Source organism: Eretmochelys imbricata, chromosome 26, assembly GCF_965152235.1.
Source record: "Eretmochelys imbricata isolate rEreImb1 chromosome 26, rEreImb1.hap1, whole genome shotgun sequence".
NCBI lineage: Eukaryota > Metazoa > Chordata > Testudines > Cheloniidae > Eretmochelys > Eretmochelys imbricata.
Window position 1 is genome coordinate 11,206,732 of NC_135597.1, and position 22,246 is coordinate 11,228,977.

The 22,246-nt window shown below is 39.3% G+C and overlaps 1 protein-coding gene across 2 annotated transcripts in view; it reads left to right on the plus strand.

Moving 5' to 3' along the window:
• Nucleotides 1-75: 75 nt before the first annotated feature.
• The window catches only part of GMCL1 (germ cell-less 1, spermatogenesis associated), a 30,668-nt gene continuing 8,497 nt past the window's right edge, over nt 76-22,246 (plus strand). Inside the window, exons 1-10 of one of the 2 annotated variants that reach the window (XM_077805625.1) lie at nt 76-363; nt 1,608-1,731; nt 6,731-6,827; nt 7,952-8,049; nt 8,583-8,695; nt 9,501-9,566; nt 10,858-10,942; nt 12,941-13,031; nt 13,602-13,742; nt 19,808-19,877. In XM_077805625.1, the coding sequence (XP_077661751.1) occupies nt 182-363; nt 1,608-1,731; nt 6,731-6,827; nt 7,952-8,049; nt 8,583-8,695; nt 9,501-9,566; nt 10,858-10,942; nt 12,941-13,031; nt 13,602-13,742; nt 19,808-19,877 (1,067 nt within the window). In that variant the 5' untranslated portion in view covers nt 76-181. Of the gene's footprint in view, nt 364-1,604; nt 1,732-6,036; nt 6,188-6,730; nt 6,828-7,951; nt 8,050-8,582; nt 8,696-9,500; nt 9,567-10,857; nt 10,943-12,940; nt 13,032-13,601; nt 13,743-19,807; nt 19,878-22,246 lie in introns of those variants that run through there. The other variant, XM_077805626.1, reaches the window with a different exon arrangement.

Here is a 22,246-nt window from a genome sequence, read left to right on the forward strand (position 1 = left end):
GGGTGACCTTCCTAGCGCATGCGCCGCCTGTCCCGTTCCGCGCATGCGCCGCGGCCTCGGCCTGTGTGGCGGCGACAATGGACGCGGCTGGGCGTCGCTAAGTCCCCGCCCCCCCCCACCGCCCGTTTTGCTGGGCGCTCCGCGCCGGGCGGCCCCATGAGGAGGCGGCGGCCCAGCCGCCATGGGCTCGCTGAGCAGCCGGGTGCTGAGGCGGCGGGTGGCGCCCCCGCGCGGGGAGGGGGCGGACGGGGACCGGGGCAGCCGCGGAGGGAAGCGGAAGCGGGGCGGGCCCGAGGGCCCCGGCGAGAGCGACAGCGACGGGGACGGCGAGCGCGAGGAGCAGCTGCTCAACACCCCCCGCAGGTAGCGGAGTGGGGGGGCTTGGCTGGGGGGGTCCTGGCTAGCGGGGGGGGGCTTGGCTGAGGGGGGCTGGGGGGGTCCTGGCTAGCGGGGGGGGGCTTGGCTGAGGGGGGCTTGGGGGAGTCCTGGCTAGCGGGGGGGGGGGGGGGGGCTTGGCTGAGGGGGGCTGGGGGGGGTCCTGGCTAGCGGGGGGGGGGGGCTTGGCTGAGGGGGGGCTTGGGGGAGTCCTGGCTAGCGGGGGGGGGGGGCTTGGCTGAGGGGGGCTTGGGGGAGTCCTGGCTAGCGGGGGGGGGGGGGCTTGGCTGAGGGGAGTTTGGGGGAGTCCTGGCTAGCGGGGGGGGGGGGGGCTTGGCTGAGGGGAGTTTGGGGGAGTCCTGGCTAGCGGGGGGGGGCTTGGCTGAGGGGGGCTTGGGGGAGTCCTGGCTAGCGGGGGGGGGCTTGGCTGAGGGGCGCTTGGGGGAGTCCTGGCTAGCGGGGGGGGGCTTGGCTGAGGGGCGCTTGGGGGAGTCCTGGCTAGCGGGGGGGGGCTTGGCTGAGGGGGGCTTGGGGGAGTCCTGGCTAGCGGGGGGGGGCTTGGCTGAGGGGGGGTCTTGGCTCATGGGGGGTCTCGGATGCAGGGGTCCTGGCAGGCATGGGTGGAGGGATGTCAGGGAGGCATAGTTATGGGCCCTTAAGGGTAAGGGTGGAGGGAGGGATTTGGAGGGTGATTGAGGAGGGCAGAAGGGAAGGGTTGGTGGCGATGAAATATGTGGAGTTGGGGGAAGTCTGATGGGAATCCAGCTGGATGCGGTGGCCAAGAAGGATTGGGGATGTAGGGAGGGCTGAGTTCCCTCTGCTCTTTGGAGGCTTGTCACATAGAAAGTGTGGGGGGGGGGGGAGAGAAAACTAATCCTAGAGAAAGGGGTTCTAGACCCATGAAAATTGGCAGGGTATGTTTGTGTGCAGGGGCAGGTGTGGGGTTTGGGGCTTCTGTTAGCTCTCCTATTCACTCTGGGAATGTCCTGATAACTACTTAGCTGTAGTAAACAAAAAGAAAGTAAACTTACGTCAAATGACCTCTGTCAGCAGCACATGGGGGGAAATGGTCTATAACTGTCTAATGACTAAGGGAAGAGAAGAAAATCTTGCTAGCCAACTTCTGATATGGTGCTGTAAACAATCAAGTGCTTGACAAATATTTTCGTTTTCTTTGTGGCAGAATTCCACAGTTTGTGTATGTCTTTGAGTTGTTGTTTTTTTTTATCCAGGAAAAAACTAAAAAGTACATCCAAGTATATTTATCAGACTCTGTTTTTGAATGGAGAAAATAGTGATATTAAGATCTGTGCTCTGGGAGAGGAGTGGAACTTGCACAAGATATATTTGTGTCAGGTAGGTGGTTTTTCTTTTTTGCAGTAGAAACTCATTTTGGAAAAATAAACCCTATTCTGTAAATTTCAAGTATAGATCTGTTTTTTCTTCATCTCTTTCCTTCCCTCCCCCCCCCCCCCCCCAGTTTCTAATTTTATCTTGTTTTTGTTTCTGTGCAAAAATGTAAAGCACCTTATGTTGTGCTTCAGATGCTCTTGACAACAGCTCAGTTGCCAATCTCTGATCCAGCCCTCTCATCCTCGTGTAGACTTTCTAAAGATTTGTAGACTTGTATGGGAGGTGTCCAGATAACAAATGAAATATTGTAATATACCTGCTAATTCTTTCAGCTAGAAAGAACAGTTAATGGCCAGTCCTCTGCAGTGATAGTAAATTACTTGCATGCATAAAACTTAGAGCATTATGAGTGAAGGCAAAAAGTGAACATTTTTTTCCATCCCTCAACTTGGATGAACTTGCAGAGAGTCAGTAGTACGTTGTTTACAGCACTGTGTGAAAAATTCATATAGGAAAGCCTTTGCTACAAAGGAACAGGACTTGTGAAGAATGGTGGACTTCAAAAATTTATGTCTCTTTCCTTTCTGTACTAGTCTAAAGACATCTGGTTTCAAAAAGATGAATGTGAAAACTGTTAACTTCGTTCACTATCTACTTACGCAAAGGATGCTGATGCTCTAGGTTTCTGTTTCTAAAGTAGAGGTTATGCTTATCACCAGTGGTCCTTCTGCTTTGAGATTATGTTGGTTTTTAAGCTTTCCTTCTCAAGATCTCAAGCAAGCAAGGAAACTGCTCTAAACAAGCCAAAAAAATGTATGTACCTTGTTTATGAGTAAGACTACGTTTTAGTCGTGGGTGTTTTTAATCAAGGTCGCGGGCAGTAAACAAAAATTCACAGCCCTTGACCTGTCCATGACTTTTACTAAATACTCTGGACTAAAACTTGGGGGGGTTGCCTGGGGATACCATGGATGCTAGGGGAGGGCAGCCCAGGGGCGGCACGTGGCCTGAGACCCCTGCTGGTGCTGGGGCACGGGTTGTGGCAGGCTCCCTACCTGGCTCCGCACCTCCTCCTCCAGCAGCAGCAGAGTTTGGATGTGGGAGGGGTTGGGGCACAGGACAGGGTGAAGTGGGCTCTGAGTGGTGCTTACCTGGGGAGCTCCCCGCAAGTGGCTACATCCCACTCACTCAGCTCCTAGGCAGAGGCATAGCCAGGCAGCTATGTGCACTGCCTCTGCCCAGATGGCTGGCTTTGCAGCTTCCATTGGCCGGGAACTGCTGCTGGCCCAGGGGCTGCCCAAGTGCTTGGGTAGTCCCAGAGCCAGCCACACTGGCCGCTGCAGAACTCACGGAAATTCACAGAATCTGTGACTTCCATAACCTCTGTGACAGACGTGCAGCCTTATGTATGAGTAGTGGTTAGGCTGTGAAAGAGGTTCTTTCATGCTAATAGCACACTTTTTGCTTTTAAACAACAACTTTTTTTTACACAACTGCATAACACCAGCCCCAGGTATTTATAAAACAAGCATATTTAAAAGTAATAAATTAGGAAGTTCTGTGAATAAGAACTGTGTCTTCTGTGAGTCGCTTAATTGTAAATATAAGGTGTATGTCCAAAAGAGCTCACTTGTGAACTTGGATGCCAGTTTACTTAGAATGGAATTGTCTTTCAGTCCATGTGCATCAGCAACTAACCTGGTTCTCAGACAAATACTTAGGTGGCGAGTCTGGGTAGGATTTCTTTGGCTGACAGTAGCAGATGTCTTTTGTGCTCAAGCCCCATCTCCAACTTAATTTGAAGCTCAGACTTCAGTGAGCTGAAAGCAACTTCAGCCTCTGTACTGAGGTAACATTCAGCCTTGTGTTGCATTCAAACCCCCAGCTGCATCAGATGAAATCGGGCCAAACTTCAGCCCACTATTGCTACATTCTGGAACCACCAATTACCAAATAACTCTCCCAGAGACTACTGTTGGGTTGACACTGTTATACCTGATGCTTTCCTCTGGTGCTTTTACAAAAGACAACACTGCAGGCTGTTGTTGACTGATAGATTTGTATAACAGGGTAACATCCAGATCTTTGCCAAACAGATCTTGATCACATGGAGTCCTGGATAGGGTTTGATGTAATCAGATGACTGCTTTTCGTGTGATGCACTGTTGGTGTCAGCTGTGACTATGTTCTGTTCCGGTTTCTTAGATTTAAAATTAAGGCTGTTGAGCATTTAAAATAAGAAAAAACACACACCCAGATCTACAGCAGCTCTGATTAAAAGCTACTGCCATTTCCATTATTTTGTTTTCAGATTAATTTTGAGTTTCATATTCAGAAACTATGCATGACCCATAGTGTAAACCAGTGGCTCTCAAACTTGACAGACTACTGTACCGTTTTCAGGAGTCTGATTTGTCCTGCGTTTCCCCAAGTTTCACCTCCTCTAAAAACTACTTGCTTACAAAATCAGACACAAAAATACAGAAGTGTCACAGGACACTGTTACTGAAAAAATGCTTACTATCTCATTTTTCCATATAATTAAAAAATAAATCAATTGGAATATACATATTGTATTTATATTTCAGTGTATAGTATAGCGAGCAGTATAAACCAGTCCATCGTCCGCATGAAATTTTAGTTTGTCCTGATTTAATTCGTGCATTTTATGTAACTTCTTGTAAAACCAGGCAATTATCTAGATGAGTTGATGTACCCCCCGGAAGACATCTGTGTACCCCCCAGGGTACATGTACCTCTGGTTGAGAAACACTGGTGTAAATAATGAGGACATGAGAGGTTAAGGAGAATAAGGTACTGTACACTTCAATGGGAATTCTACTATCAAGGGATAGTATTCATACAAGTAGTGATTTGCATTGATAAGAACAACTTTTTGCCCTGAGGAAAAAATAGGAGAAACTATGGCTGCTTCATGGCAAAAACTGTGAAAGACAAAATTCTAGTTTGAAGTCATAATATGGAATATTTTAATTAGTATTAAAATGACAGTCCCTTGAAATCTAGTTAGCCTGTAAAGAATTGAAGGTAATTCCATATGCTACATCTGAAAATCCCCCTACCAATTTTCTGTGGTACTATTGTACAAAATCAGCAGACAAACTTTAATCAGAGGCACTGTAGTGCCTCAGTGGTTGAAATAAATTAGGACAAACATTAATTTAAGGTTCTTTTTCTTTATATCTGTGTGCTGTGATGTAAACAGGTCTATAGAAGTCAAATTTTGGATAAAATATATGGATAATAGGAAGCAGAAAGAATAAACTCACTGCAGTTCCCAGTAAGAGGTGAAAAATTTACCTAATCTTTTTCATGTACTTCCTAAAATAATCCCAAACAGAACAGTTTATTTTTCCCTGTAGTTCTGTTGTTTACTTTCTAGAAAGGAAGAATGGTTTTGTGGTTAAAGTATTGGCCAGAGTTAGACTTGTGTTCTCGTCTTGGCTCTGCCACAGACTTCCTGTGCTACGCTGGGCAAATCACTTTGTCTGTCTGTCCTTTTTCCAGTACAGCTTTGTCATTGTCTTGTAAAAGGTTCTAAAATTTCTCTTAAAATCTTGATGTGGCTTAATGTGAAAGCATTTAATGTTTAATTTAAAATATTCAATGCATGTTAAATTCCAAAGTTTTTTGAGAAGGTGGTGGATTTTGTACCATATTGACCTTGTCTCTTAAGTTAAGAGACATCATGTAAGGGGAAATTTTGTTGAATTGAATCTTAAAATTGGTTCTTGGAAGTGACTACCACCTTTAATTGGAACTAAATCAGTAGGGTTAAACTGTTCTCTCAATGTTATACCATATATCTGTAATCTTACTATTGGTGAAGCTATCACTCCACCCTTACATATTGGACAGATTACTTCTGTGTCTTGATGACCATCTGTCAGCTTTAGCTCTCCTAGCTTGTGCATTAGTTCGTGACTTTTTCCCAGTAGATGGCACTGAGGTACTGAATGAGAGATGTACATTAAGCTTTTGGTGCTGCTTATTAAAACACACTATTCTCCATGAAATCTAGGCGTTAGCCCAGTATATTTGGATATAGCCCATGAGTGTACTAAGCTCTCCACCAGTAGAGAGCAAACGATCCGGGTTCTTGATTACAAAGCAATAAGCAACAGTGGTGTATTTCTTTGCTCATAAATAGAGTGTGTGGTGGGGGAATACGGATTGATACTTTTGATTTTACACGTGCTGTAATTTGCTGCCACCAGTGGAAATATTGGGTAACAGTGCAGAAGGTATGCTATTGTACAAATAGACTTTATTTTTTTAATCTCTCAGGTAAACATCACTGAGTGATAGCATCTCATAATGGGCTCTCCTTCTGCTGAGATGGAAAATCATGAATCCTAGTAAAGCAGTATTTTTCACTTCATTTGGATGGAAATCTAGCAAATTCTAGTTTTATATGCCTTACACTTTGTTAAAAAAGGTATACTAATGTAAATGGTGTATGTGTATGTGTTTGTATGAATTTACCTACACATAATATTTAAAATGTATGTGTGTCCTTAGTCTGAGACCACAATCTTGTCAATTAATCTGCATGTCTTGCGTACTTTTTTAATTGGCTTAAAAAAAAATAATCAATGTCTGAGGATTTTTTGTCTACAAATAGCTATAAGGACTTAAATTTTGGACATGAGTACATGCTGTGGATACTATGATTTATCATGGATTTTTTTTTTTTACAGTTTTTCTGCCTATTTAAAATTGAATTGATTGGGGAAAAATAACTTGAAAAACAAATGTCTCTACTTCTGTAAACAGAATTGAAATGTGGATTGATGTTTGTAAATATTTCCACATAATTGGAAGAAATATTGTTAGTTCTTCTTGATATGGAAATACGTCACAATTATTTCAGCTTACTTATCCTATAATTTACTTGATTTTATAGCTAAAGATGATTAACAATTTTGGCTTCAGGTTTTCATTATTTGAATGAAATGATTCCTTGTGTTTTTTTTAATAGTCTGGCTACTTTTCCAGTATGTTCAGTGGTTCTTGGAGGGAGTCTAGCATGGACATCATAGAACTGGAGATTCCGGACCAGAATATTGATATAGAAGGTAAGCAAGCACCTTTTTCCTGAATATTGTTAGTTCACTTAATTTCAACCTTTGAATTTTTTAAAGTACTGTTACGCTAAATCGCTGACATCTCTGTTTGAAAAGAGGGTGTATTTTCAAGTAAGTGAAAATGAGAACTGACAGATCAGTAAATAACCACAACTACCCCAAGAGAAAACATGAGTTGTTTATGGCTTAGTTTAGTCTTGGATCATGAGAGGAACTGTGGTGAAGGTCCAGGAACTGACTGAAGAACCACAGTCTAAAGCAGTGATTTGAACAACGTATAGCTCTTGTGGAGGTCCAAGTGTTCGAATGAAGCACCTCTTTCTCTGTGTTGTCTTGGAAAGACAGCCAGTCAGAGGAGTGCTCTTCATGGTTCTCCACTTGGGACAGATTTGAGGATATGCATTGGAGCTATTGGCATCCTTTCCTGGCCTCCAAGCAGCCAGGAGTAAAGAAGAGCGAGAAGAGAGATTCTGTTAGAGGACTTGCAGAGAGAAAGACACAGTAATTCCAGTTTGATGTGCTGACGTGTTACAGTGATGGCATGGTGGGATTATAATTCATAGGCATCACCCTCTGCGGTGTTATGGTTCCCTGGAACTATTTGATGGTGTATGTGTTTTTTCAGCTATTAGGATGAATACCAGTTGTTTATACAGCAAAGTAAGTAATTGTACTGTTCAGGTATTACTTCTGCTTTTAAAAAATATGAACAGAAGGGAACTGTTTAGAAAGCTCTCAAATTCTTGTGAATCAAAATATGGAACTCTCTCTCTCTCTCTCTCCTGGGTGCAGATTCTGTGTGTAGTTAGAACTACAGTGCTTATAGAAGTGATACATTTGACACAAATATTTCCTAATGACCCAGTTGAAAATAATCACCACATTTGTGGGTATGGGTTATGTTTCAGTAGTTACGATGTTCTGTGATCAGTCCATTGGCTTTCTTTTGATTTAACTTTTTTCAATTTAGCTTTTTTCAAGATTAAAGAATTTAAAATTTTAGCAACAGGGTAAGTTGAAAGGAATCCCTAGTGTTTAAACATTGTGTACTTTAAATTACTAACTGTGAGATTATAGCTATTTTTCTTTAGATTTGACAATTTGTGTTTTTTTAGCTCTGCAGGTAGCATTTGGCTCACTATATAGAGATGATGTTTTAATAAAGCCCAGTCGTGTTGTTGCCCTTCTAGCAGCAGCCTGCATGCTGCAGCTGGTAAGTTCTATATAAAGTAATGGATGTATTTAGATAGTATAGTGGTCTTATCAGTTATTTAGATTAAAATAAAAATTCAGAGTGTAGTTAAAAGGCACACATTAGAACAAACGTTAAATATGTTCACTCTTTCTCCTAATAGATTATAAAAATCATTTTCAGAACAATCATTGGAAAAAGAGTGGGCTGCTTAGTACTTATTTAGTACATATATCAGTGAAGCAGTTTTATACAAACATGCTAAGACTCACTTTTAGTTGAAATATAAAATTGTTTATTGAGGCTTACTCGAGGATGTAAGTAGGATTAAATTACCTGTTGTAACAGCACTGTGCATGTTGCTGTTAAATATTTTTAGCTATATTAGTTTCCTTACTCTGGAAGGGTTTGGTCGTATTGTTCTGGCACATAACTTTGAAAACTTAATGTATTGATAAATGGTCTTCACTAAATTGTCAGTAATGTCCATAAAAATATAAGGTTATGCTTTTTAAAAAAAAAAAAACTTGGAATGTTTGTGGATTTATTCACAGGATGGTTTAATACAGCAATGTGGCGAGACTATGAAGGAAACAATTAATGTGAAAACTGTGTGTGGCTATTATAATTCAGCAGGGACCTATGGATTAGACTCTGTGAAGAAAAAGTAAGAATGAACTTTTTTCTCCAGACTATTTTTCATGTTTAAAAGAAAATTTACATTTTAATTAAGATGGAACATTTTTCAAAATATAAATTTGACCAGTGACTGAGTTAGTCCACTGTAATTTTTTAAGTGTATAACATGGATCATATGTGTTTTAGTTCTCCTGTTTCTATTTCGAAAACAGTGGGCCTCCTTAAAAAACTGTAGCTTAGAGGATATAAGGGATTAATTGTAAATTTGAAAAGAGGACAGATTAACTTTGTAGAAGGAGAGTAAAATATTAATGTAACTGGCTGTTCTAATTTCGTTGGATATCGGTGCTCCTGGAATGTTCAACATGAAATAAATGTAAATTCTGAACAGTATAGGTCTTGGAAGAATTGGTGAGCAGGGTGCTCCAGCCAGATCCTTCTTCCCCAACAACAAATGGTCCCGCAACCCCTTATGTGACACGTAGCTACTTTACTTCACCTTCTCAATTCAGACTTCCCACCTTCCCTTTGCTATTACAGAAGATAATGTTTGAAACGTTTTCTGTTAGTGTCATGCTTATCTAAGTAAACCTCATACTTTGAAAATGTTTTAAGTTTCTTTAATCCTTCCTAAAGTTTACAATCATTCAAATTAAAGTAGTATTAAATAATAAGATGTATGAGAGTTTTTAGATCCAGAGAGTTTTGTAATCAGATCAGACATTCTTCAATCCACTAGAATTGCGAAATCTATTTTAGTTTGATCAGTTGTTTAATAGTCCAACTTGGATATCTGAAAATCGTGAATAACCACCTGATTTTTTTAAATCTAGGTGCCTTGAATGGCTTTTGAATAACCTGATGACTCACCAGAGTGTTGAACTCTTCAAAGAACTCAGGTATTCAGATTTCAGTTAACTTAGGTAATTGAGCGGTTAAAATAGTCTACGTATTTTGAGGTAACTAAAACATGTTGCAAGTGGCATATTAGAATATTGATGACCATTACAAGAAACTAGACCATAAACTTTTTTTTTAATGTTATGGGACACTTACAGGGTTGGCTGTGTGTATGTGTGTTACATAACTTAGCTTTAAAATTTTCTCAGTTGATGTTTGACAAGTTTTTCTTTAGATATTCATGGTTTTTACTTAACACTGTTGGTATTGCATCTATTTTCATAATTTAAAAAAAATAAGCTTTTTTCATATTTGACAGTGTATTGTTAGTGAGGATCCTTAGTCCCTCCATTGTTAAGGTTGAAATTAACTTCAAAATATAATTTATAGTTTTTGGCTGAGAAAGTGTTTTTTTCTGAATGCTTGCCTAGTGACTAGTCAATTCCTTTCTTCTTCAACTCCCACTTAAATATTTACGTTTTTTTTCATATTACCAAGATCTTGTGCTCTGAATCAGAATATTGTGTGTATCCCGGTGAACTTAGACTGAATCCTTTAATCTTTCGCTTATCTATGGTCATAAGGAAGGAACCTTCTTCTCTCTTAAATTGTCTTCCTTTTCCACACTGGGTCAAAACTGAAACCTTTCAAAAAAATTTTGAAAAAAAAACAGAGAAATCCTCCCCAGAATAGCTGGTTAGGGCACTCACCTGGAATACGGGTGTGGGGAGGTAAAGATTCAAGTCCACACTAAGCTTGATTTGGAGCAGGGATTTGAACATGGGTCTCCCATATGCCACGTGAGTGCCCTTCTAGTCCACTCTCTCCCTGGCCCAATGAATATTTAGTTTATTTATGCAAAGGGGAACAGTTTTAATAGGAGAGATTGTAGAGACCCATTCCAGTTTTGCCAGTAGCCTGGTAATTAGTGAAACTCACCTCATCCAAATCAGGCAAAGCAGGGACTTCCGTATCCCAGGTGAGTGTCCTAACCACTGAGCTAATGGTAATTCTGTGCGCTCTCTGTAACCAGAAATTCCATCCGAGGCTGGAAAAGCCTTCCAGCTAAAGTTTCGTCAAAAGCAGCCCTTTTAACAAGTTTCAGTTTTGACAGAGCTGCATTTTCCAGTGGAAAAACTGCTTTGTTTGAAAATAGCCAACTAGCTCTACCTTTCACTTAGCTGTGGCAAGAGTGAATTAACTTTCTTCTCTCTTTCCTCTTTGATAATACTAATTACTTGATCGACTTACAGGTTTATACGTACCATCTCATAGTATTTTCTTTCCCAGCATAAACCTCATGAAACAGCTGATCAGCTCTTCTAACCTATTTGTAATGCAAGTGGAGATGGATGTGTATACTGCTCTCAAGAAGGTACTTGCAAAGGGCCCAGGTTGTCCATGGGATAAGACTATTGAAGCCAATGAAGTTAGCCCAATTTGTTTAAAATTTTTGATACTTCAGTGTTGTAGTGTAAAGTAGTATTCAGATTCTGAAATGATTATATTATTTTGACTTTTTGGTTTTGACATTAAAATATGTGTAGAGACAGAACTTTAAACTGTTTATGGATAATTGTACTGTGAAAATAATAGGGCAGTCGATCGCACTTAACTCATGCGATTAATTTTTTTTAATCACGATTAATCGCAGTTTTAATTGCACTGTTAATAGAATACCAAGTGAAATTTATTAAATATTTTTTTATGTTTTTTCTGTATTTTTAAATATATTGATTTCAATTACAACACAGAATACAAAGTGGACAGTGCTCACTTGATATTATTTTTAGTACAAATATTTGCACTGTAAAAATGATAAAATAAATAGTATTTTTCAATTCACCTCATACAAGTACCATAGTGCAATCTCTTTATCGTGAAAGTGCAACTTGCAAATGTAGATTTTTGTTTGTTACATAACTGCACTCAAAAACAAAACAATGTAAAACTTTAGAGCCTACAAGTCCACTCTGTCCTACTTCTTGTTCAGCCAGTCGCTAAGACAAACACGTATTTTTGCATTTATGGGAGATAATGCTGCCCACGTCTTATTTACAATGTCACCTGAAAGTGAGAACAGGCATTCGCATGGCACTTTTGTAGCCGGCATTGCAAGGTATTTACGTGCCAGATATGCTAAACATTCGTATGCCCTTCATGCTTCGACCACCACTCCAAAGGACATGCTTCCATGGTGATGGCACTTATTTAAAAAAAAATGCATTAATTAAGTTTGTGTCTGAATTTCTTGGGGGAGAATTATATGTCTCCTGCTCTGTTTTACCCACTTTCTGCCATATATTTCATGTTATGGCAGTCTCGGATGATGACCCAGCACGTTTTTTCTTTTTAAGAACACTTTCACTGCAGATTTGACAAAATGCAAAGAAGATACCAATGTGAGATTTCTAAAAATAGCTGCAACACTTGACACAAGGTTTAAAAATCTGAAATGCCTTCCAAAATCTGAGAGGGACGAGCTGTGGAGCATGCTTCCAGAAGTCTTAAAAGAGCAACACTCCAATGTGGTAAATGCAGAAAGTGAACCATCAAAAAGAAAATCAACCTTCTGCTGGTGGCATCTGACTCAAATGATGAAAATGAACATGCATTGGTCCTCGCTGCTTTGGATCATTATCGAGCAGAATGTGTCATCGGCATGGACGCTCTCTGGAATGGTGGTTGAAGCATGAAGGGACATATCTATCTTTAGCTCATCTGGCACATAAATATCTTGTGACGCTGGCTACAACAGTGCCATAAGAAAGCCTGTTTTCACTTTCCGGTAATATTGTAAGCAAGAAGTGGGCAGCATTATCTCCTGCAAATGTAAACAGACTTGTTTGTCTGAGTGATTGGCCGAACAAGAAGTAAGATTGAGTGGACTTTGTTTTATTTTTGAATGCAGTCATTTTTTGTACATAATTCTACATTTGTAAGTTCAACTTTCATTATAAAGAGATTGCACGACAGCACTTGTATTAGGTGAACTGAAAAATACTATTTCTTTTGTTTTTATGATGTAAATATTTGTAATAAAAAAAATAAAGTGAGCACTGTACACTTTTTGTATTCTGTGTTGTAACTGAAATCAATATATATGAAAATGGTATTCTGTTGTTTAACAATGCAATTAATTGCGCGATTAATTTTTTTAATCGCTTGACAGCCCTAGAAAATACCCTTTTAACCATAAATCTATTTAATTATACCAGTGTTACGATTAAAAATTAATAATTAGAAGAAGAATTAATTACTTGTTTTTATCAGGAGCTTCATAGTGGCTGTAACATTAAATATATTAGTCTTGGATGTTTACATAATATTTTAAGAATCTTAAATAAGCTTACAAAAATTTGTTTTTCTTTAGTGGATGTTCCTTCAACTAGTGCCTTCTTGGAATGGACCACTAAAACAACTTTTAACTGAAGCTGATGCCTGGTTTTCCAAGCGTAGAAAAGGTGAGCCTATTTGTAGGGATGTAGTGTTTGTGAAAAAGGTGCTGGATTTAGAACTTCAGTGCTCCGTACATACAGCAGCAAGTACAGTGCAGTTGTCTTTCAGCTCCCTCCAAAAACACTGCCCCATGTATACCAAAGAGATGTATTCATTTACTTCACCTCACCTCTTATTCTCATTATACTGTTAAGGTCTTACCTTGAACTGTTTTGGCCATGCATGTTGAATCTAAATCATTTCAGGGTACACTGCTTTATTTTTGTGGTTGACTTGTCTAGTGAAATCTTTGTTTGATCGTCTGGAAATTCTGGCCAAACTCTCTTTTATTTCAGTGGATAAAATAATTTGGTCTAATAGTTTTACCTTTACAATTATTTGAATGTTGTTAACTTCCTTGGATTTGAGAAATCTATTCTGTTTCACACTGGTAATTTTGCTTGCAAAATGTAATTTGCCTTTCTCTATTTGGAGAGCTTAGGACCTTCTGTTAAATTTGTATATATTTTAGAAGACGATCAAAATGAGCAAGTTCTAGGAAACCCATAATGGTGTGTGTCTTTTGTAATATGCAGATTTTGAGGATGACATTGCATTCTTAGAATCTGAACAAGGAAGAGCATTCTTGACAGTATTCAAACACTTGAGATTGCAATACATCATCAGCGATTTGGCATCAGCAAGCATTATTGAGCGAGATTCTCTAGTACCTTCAGGTAAGAAAATACTTTGATTGGACATTTTGTGTATTTTCTGATTAGTAGCTGAAACAAATTGTGAATGAAACTTTTGGGCTTATGCCCTTGTTCCCATCCATCTGTTTTTTTATTCACTTACATACTTTTCTAAAATATTCATTGGGCTGTCAGTTATGTCAGCAAGGTCAGCAGAGCTGTAAAACTGCCTTGTATGTCTGAATTATTAGAGTAATGTAAATATTGATAATGAAACATGTAATAGAATGTAAATATTGATTGATATACTTCATGAAAGTCATCTATTTCCTAGAAAGAGAATTGGCTAAAGCATTAAACTAAAAGTTAGTGATATAATAGGTAGGTTTTGTATGTAGATCAGTGTTTGAAACTGAAGGAGTTGCAACAGCTTGTCCCTTTGTTCTCTAGCATCTCAGAAGACATCTGTTACTTTACTAATAGATAAAGTTTGGAAAGGAGAAAGCTCTTGTGTTGTCCTCAGCAAGGCCATTGGGCAGCTGGCTGTTCAGTTATTCTGTTTGCATTTTCCAGGGTGTAAAATGTGCCCAACTTCTTTTGATTTGGGGTGCACATGTGAATATTAAGAGAAAATAATCAATGTTGATGAAAGAAAATCAAGTTGAACCAAGAACTAAAATGTTAACATAAATTGCATTATAAATAGGCCCCATCCTCACTCTGTTGGCACAATCCTGAGTAAGCAAATGGTCTTTGCTCCTTGTTCTGAAGCTTAACAAACTTGGGCACTGCTAGATGAACAGAAATATATTAATTCTCAAAGTCGGGGGCCTAAACTGAAAATGCGCTGCCACCAGGCATTCAGATCTTCCAGTAGGTGGAGCACTTGCCTTTCTAACTTCAGCTCCACTTCCCTCTTCCTTTCACTGCTCAATTAATTGGTCATGCCTGTTACAAAAGTTGCCTTGATTGCCTCTTCTCCAGCTCTATATTGGATCCTCTTGGATCTGTTTTCCACCATCTTTACTCCACATAAACTGTTTTCACAAAGCTTTCTGATCATCTCAGGGTCTCTATTTTATCTTCACTGACCTCTGAGAATATGACAGGTTTCCGAGTAGCAGCTGTGTTAGTCTGTATCCACAAAAAGAAAAGGAGTACTTGTGGCACCTTATTTTCTTTGAGAATATGACAGTGTCTAAATCTTCTGAAATCTTATCCACCCTCGGTTTTTATGATACTGTCCTTTCTGGTTCTCATGCTACATCGTTGTCTGTCCTTTCCATGTCTCCTTTGGCATGGCCTCCTTTGTCTATGGGGTTGCATGTTGCTCTGTCCTTGAATCCCTCTTCTTTTTGTGTTACTCTCTTTGGGTGTCATCCTGTACTTTCGCAGCTTCATTTACAGTGCCTGTGGTGATGCACAAATCCATCTGTCCAATCCTTATTCATCTCTGTCCACCCAATTCTGGATCTCAGCCTCTCTGACATCTTCTCCTGGATGTTACTGAAAAGTTAGACTTACGCAGTTCAGTTTCAGCTTTTTTTCATCTTTCCTCTTAAACCCTCTTCACTCTCTCCATCCTCTCCCTTTTGACATGACCTTCATCCCTCTTGTCACTCAGCCCTGTATACTAAGTGTCACCTTTGATTCATGCCTCCTCGTCGCCCATGCGTTCAAGCCATGTCCAAATCCTGCTAGGTCTTCCTCCAAAACATCTTGAGGAGCGAATGTTTTTTTCTATCCCTACAACTAACATGCTCTTTCAAGTCCTCACGTCCCATCTTGATTACTGTAATCTCACTAATATCCGTGCTCAGCCGCATCCACTGCATACAATATGAAGTTTCCAGCATCATTTTGACTAAGTAATTTGCTCCTTTTTTAATCCTTTCCTTCATCTCCTGCACTGCACCAGGTTGAAGCAATGAACTTGACCCTACTTTCTTGGCACTAACTGTGCCCCTTGTTTGTTCTTTCTTCTTATTGTGTTGCCCTGACCCTTTTACCTTGTTAGTGGTGTCAGCTTCTTCAGTCATCTCCTCGCCTTTGACTCCACACCCTGAACACAGAAAGGACACTTTGAGCAGGATCGTTCCTGAAAACTTGATTCTGCTGTGACACCTGCAAGAAACTAAAAGGTTAATTGTAGCTAGATTTTGGGTACTTAGGAGTAAAGTACCTCTCCAAAAAAAAATTATTATAAATACGGTCAGTTACCACCGTAACCACTTCACTTAAATCTTGTACTACCTTCCCTTACTGCTTGTTATAAAACCAGTCTCCAGTTTGTTCCATCTTCATCACGCCAGCACAACCCGAGAACTGAATGTTTATCTGAATGGTCAGAAGGTGAAGCATGAAGTAGAACCGGTCTATCTAGATGTGACCTTAGACTGCATACTGAGTTACCATGCCCACCTGAAGAAGACAGCAGCTAAAGTTAAGACGCATAACAATCTTCTTGGCAAACTGGAAGGTTCGTCGTGCTCCAACTTCGCGGAGGTCAGCTCTTGCCACCTTGTATTCGGTGGTGGAGTACTGCACGCCAGTCTGGAGTCGATCGTCACACACCAAACTGGTGGATATGCAGTTACATGTCACAATGAGTATCGTCTCCGGCACCCTGCTTCTGACTCCACTCCCCTGGCTTCCAGTTCTGAGCAATATTGTCCTTCCTCATATCAGATGAGAGATTGTGACTGGCAAGTTACTGGAGAAAGTACGTGCCAACCCAAGCCTGCCACTGCACAATGACCTTTTTAAGCCACCAGCTGCACGTTTGCTGTCACGTTGCCCCTTATGGTCTCATCCGCCGTGCCAAGATGTTAGGGCGGAAACTGTCTGGCGACCCCACAATTTGCCTGCCTGGTTTTGATCTGCCCTGTCGCCAAAGGTACCTGTTGAACAGGTTCCAGACTGGGCAAGGTCTCTGAGCAGCCAACCAGTATCGCTGGGGCCTTCGTGACAGCTCTTTGTGCAGCTGCGGTGCAGCACAGACGATGACGCATGTTGTTGATGAATGTCTGCTGACTTGGTTCAGCGGTGGCCTAGAAGGACTGCATCACGCCACTGAAGATGATATCGCTTGGCTAGACGACTGCACACGCTAAGTAAATAAATACTGCTTGTTTGTTTGAAATTTATTTGAAAGAACTTTCAGAACCCCTACCCCCTTAATGACCCTCCTCTTCCCTCCATTACTTTGTCAGGATTAGTGCAGAGGAAGTTGGAGAAATCCAGTTATGCTGTGGTCCTGTAAGTCGTCGTCTTTTCACAATACACCAAATTATAAATGTAGACTTCAAGGTATCATGATTCCTGGATGTATAATATATGGCGAGGATCCTTTCACTTTATTTTATTTGGGAAAATTTAAAATTAACTTCATTTTAAAATCTTTTTATTTTAATGAGATCGATTTCAGATACTGTAACGGAATTCCAGCAATTGGATCTGAGTAAAATAAGTGTTATAAATACATGAACAAGATTTCAGCAAAACATAGTGGTGCTCAAGCATGGACCACACCAGTTCACATCAATATTTCTTACCTATCATGGAGTAAGATATCTGTACTAGAAAAATCTTTTCAGCATTTTCTTGTTCATTCTAGAAAAAGGGTGGTCTGAACACAGAACTAGAAGTCACTTCTGTGTATCTATTTGCTACAAGAAGGAAATTGGTTTCCTGAAGTCATTACAAGACATGCTGCTTGTGGGGTGGTTTTTTGACATATTGTGTGTTTTGGTCTTCTCACTGAGAGCAAAATAGAAGGAAAACAGTTTGTGTAAGAAGATTATCCTGCTTTCCTTTATCAGTCTGGTAAGAAAGGTGATAGGCAAATGATTAATGCTGAGGTTTGGTTGTGCAGGATGTCAAATGGATGAGAACTTCTAGAATAAGCTGTTTATGATTTGACTAACGTGACTTGACTGAGCAGTTCCTAAACTGTGGCCAGCAATTGCTGAAGTTGATGTACGAATGTGTATATGACTGCAGATGAGAGGGGAATTAGTCTTTGAGAGAGCTTCTTAGGATGTGGTCCACAGTGAGAATAAGTGTGAATCGTTTACTCTCTAGTTTCGTTACGTGAAGACAATTGTTTTATGTGAAGTCTGTTTCAAAAAACCAAATGAAGAAAGTTGTTTTTTTTCTTAACCATGTTACAAGTCTATAAATTTTATCTTAAATGCTGAATGAAGATACATTTGTGGACTTGAACATTTCTTACATTTGTAAACCATTAATACTTTTTACTCAGACAACCTAGTCAGATAGTTGTTTTCTTCTCATTTTGAGAAGAGGTTTGATAAATACATGTGATGTGTGTTTGAACAACTTTGGTGATTGGATGTCATCACTAAATTTTGAAGTTATTGTGTGGTACCTGAGGAGTACTTCTCCGAGTTCAGAAAATATATTTTGTAATGTAAATCTTTTTAGATAGTTCCAGATTAAATTCTGTTTAATGTAAACAATCTTTTGTTGAGTGGTTGAAAGATATGCTACAAATTTTGTTTTGTGTACTGCAGGTGTCCGGGCACAATGAGAGAAAAAGGCAGTGATGCATTTGCCACTGAAGTTTTAGAATAAAATCTTGTCTTTGCTGTAATACAAATGCAAATCTGTTTTAACCATTTTGGTATTGTAGTTCGTCTGGTAACTTTGCTCAAGAGTTCCAGAACAATATTTTTAACTTACAAAGTTCCTCTTGTTCACGCCTTTCATGTGCTAAGCAAGTCATTAAAATAAAGTGAAATATAAAAATGAATAAAATATTTAAAAGCAAATCCTCTTGTTTCCAAATTACCCTTGACACCAAATTGCCTTTTTTCCCTCCTCCTCTCTTTCTCCAGAACTCTTCCAGAGTTTTTCTTCCTTTTTATTGTGGTTTTGCTGAAATCATTTTTATAGCTTTCAGTTTCCATTGATTATTTTTATTCTTTTTGGGTCCAGGCTTGCTTCCTTTTGAAGACTGAGTTTTGTCATTGAAGTTAGTAGAGTCAGTATCGGTCCCTTATCAGTCCTAAATCCTTTGTGTCTAAAATTTTGGGGATCCTGAGTGCTTTTTTCATTCTTCCCTTCCTTTTGCCACCTTTGTTGACTCCCTATTTAAATCATTGAATTGTCCCCCCAACTTCCCTTAGACTGTCTTTACCTTACACCTGACTTCACCCACCTGCCTCTTTGCCCCTTCTCTCATCTCTTCACAGTGGAACTGGTTCCGCTCTACATTGAACTGGGTTCCTCTCTTCTAGGCCATTGAGCTTTTAACTGTCTCTTTAATGTTTGCCTTAGAACTGTCCTGTTTTTCTTGTAAAACTGATAGCTGTAAAACCTTCCTCTTGCTCTTACAACAAAACCCCACATATCAGTTTTCTCTAATTTTCCCCAATAGTTGCATCCTTGGTCCTGTGGTTAGGGCATTGGCTTAGGGTATGGGGAATTCCCTGCTCAGCCATGGACTTGTTGTGTTATCTTGGGCAAGTCACTTAGCCTCTCTGTGCCTCAGATCATCTGTAAAATGGGGATGATCATGCTTTCCTACCACACAGGGGTGTTGTATAGATAAATACATTGAACATTGTGAAGGGCTGTGAGATGTACAGATGAAAAGCTTTATATAAGAAATAGGCATTATTCTTCCATTTCCTTTTGAGTGTAGCTATATTTGACTCATTTAATGCATTGTGTGAAGAATGCTATATACCAGTAAGGTATAGTTTAACTGCATTTCAACCCCTTTGTAACCGTTCTTTTTCACATGGGGGCAAAAAAAATCTGTTCAGTCATATGCTTATTTCAGAGGGAATGGTGCTGATTTGATAACAAAAGATGCATTTAGTGTTATAAGTTACTTCGTCATTTTGAGCAGGGTTATTTTATTGGTATTTGCAACTTAAAATAGGTTAAGTCTTAAAGATGGGTATATCAGTGAAATAATCAGTTGACTGACTGGATTTGAATTGGCTGTTTAATTAATGAATACAAAACTTTTTCATCTCAGTGTAATTTTATTTCCTTATTTTAAATGTTCTGTAAATATCCCCTTTCCCACCTCCAAAGAAATCTCCACATTTATTTATATATTTTTTTAATTTTAGAATGGCTGTCCTCTGTTTACAAACAGCAGTGGTTTGCCATGCTCAGAGCAGAACAAGACAATGATATTGGGTAGGTATATTAAAGGTTTTCTTTTATTTCTTATTTTAAGTAGAATCTTTCTCTGGTATAGACTCCGATATGCATAAATGTTTAGCGTTTACATCAAAATGAGAAAATTAGACCTAAATCAGTATTTTAAACTTCAGCCACATCCAATTCTTCGTGGAACAATCTATTTTATTCACTTTCATCTGGTCAATTTTTTGTCATCTGCAAAATAAGACTGTAAGAACTTGTTTTCTCTAATATGCCTTTATAGGTGGACATTATTTTCCAAGTTTTTTTTATACTGGTCAGTATTTGTCACCACTAGTATTGCATATGTGCTTTGAGGATGTGAAAGAGTGATATAGTAATCAATTTTGAACATGGATTAAGAAAAAATGAAAACTATGCAGAAGCTAAATTTATCCTTCCTGTTTATTTTCCCCCTTCCATGTGGCTGGATGGACAAGGGAAGGTGTATAGGCTGAACAAGTTTGTAGAACTATCTTTAATTAGGTAAATAGTGGAGGGATAACTCTCAGCCTTCAAATGTGTATAATGAGAAGCATTTTTTTCTGTCAACTGTTGTGACTACAGTCCTTCCTTTGTATTCTGTTCCAATTTTTCTTATTTTCAAAAATAAATCTTTAGATTCTTATTTAGAAAATAGTATGTTGCTTCTTTGCAAGTCACTAGTGATAGCTGTTTTAGTTGGGAATCTTAAAGAACTTGCATAGCATAGAAGCCAGATATCTTTTTTTCTGAATTGGCTCCCAAGTTGTTTGTTTTGTGATAGTGTCGCCACATATTGGAGTTTTGAACTGTGTCCCTAGCCTTTTCCTGTGCAGTCTCTTTCCTAGCCATATTATAGTGCTGTTTGCAATGCTGGACTTCGTTTCCCTGTCCCCATTGGCATTACAGACCCAGTTTTATGTTGGCTCCCCAGGGATAATACATTTTATTCAGGTGCTTTCAGCTACATGGAGTTGATGGCCCTTCCACCTCAAAAATAAACTGGTTAATCCAGGATGTAATCTGAGTGATCAAAGTGTCCCTGTTCTGGCTAACCATCTAACAAAATGGTAATTACTTTACTTTTCCCTGTAGTTCAGAGTTGGAGAGTTCTTTGATATGGAGTACGTTTATCAGAATAACAGATATAAAATTGCTTGTTTAGCATAACACTGATCATTAGAAGCTAAAAAGTGTTAATGCGCTGTCCCTTATAATGTTATAACTGCCATTGGAACAGTCATTTCAGTATCTGAGCATATTATATGGTAATGTTCACTGAGGTCTAGGGTGTGGAGTTATAGGGCTGGAGGCCAGGAGAACTGTGTTTTATTCCTTTTATTCACTGACTTGCTGTCTGACCTTGAACAGGTCATTTCATTTCTTTATAGATATGATAACTGAGGCAAAACAGGGGGAGAAGGGAGAGGATAATGTTGCTTTGTAGCCTCTTCAGTATTAGAGGGCTTTCTAAAACTGTTCTTATTTATAAAGGTAACTAACACTCTTAGTTTTGTGGCCTGCCTTTTGTCTCCCTTTTTACTTCGGTTTTCTTGCATCAGTTCTGCCAACCCAGCATCTGTCATTTTAGAAAATATGTGCATGTACTAGCTAGGCTAGGGAATGCTTGTTGTTGTTTTTTTAAACTTGCTTGTCAGATGCCTCTTCATGGCAACAGCATTATCTTAGAAGGGCAAATGAAGTATGCAGTTATGAGGTTTTTTTACTACTCTTTAATCTTACATTAAATAAAGTGTATTACGAGAACTGAACATTTTTCCAGGTAGAAAATGCCAGAGTTGTAGTGTATCTGGCATTTAGTAAAACACTGCACAGTGAGTGTTACAGCTGTGTTATTAGGCTTTAGACATCAAGAAAGAGGAGGAGCAGAGCCAGAGCTTAGTATGAAGTCAAATATTAGACAGTGAAAACGAGGCAGACAAAGCTAATCTCACTTAAGGGTATTTCAGTGCTGCTGTTGCTGTTGAAGAATTTACTTTATTAATATTAATGTCTATCTGATATGTACTGCTAAACAAAGGCTTTTTGATACCTTTCTTGATCACATCCAAAACTAAAGTGAAAAGAGAAGCTGTTAGCTTAACATTTTGAAACAATTAAGCAGTTTAATGTAACAGAAAAAATTGTGTTCAACAAGCCTTTAGTACTACTGTCTATGAATCCAGACGTCTCAGAACAAATGTAGATTTTAGTTTTTTCTGCATCATTTATTCTGTTGATAGCTTTCTTATAATGTATTTGTTTAATGTTGGGTAGAGCTGGAGAGTGATTTGGCAAATATAATTTCTTCGCTTTATCAGTGAAAATTGTGTAGGTTTGTATAAGGAAATCAGATGTCTCAGGGATTTTTCAGTGATTCT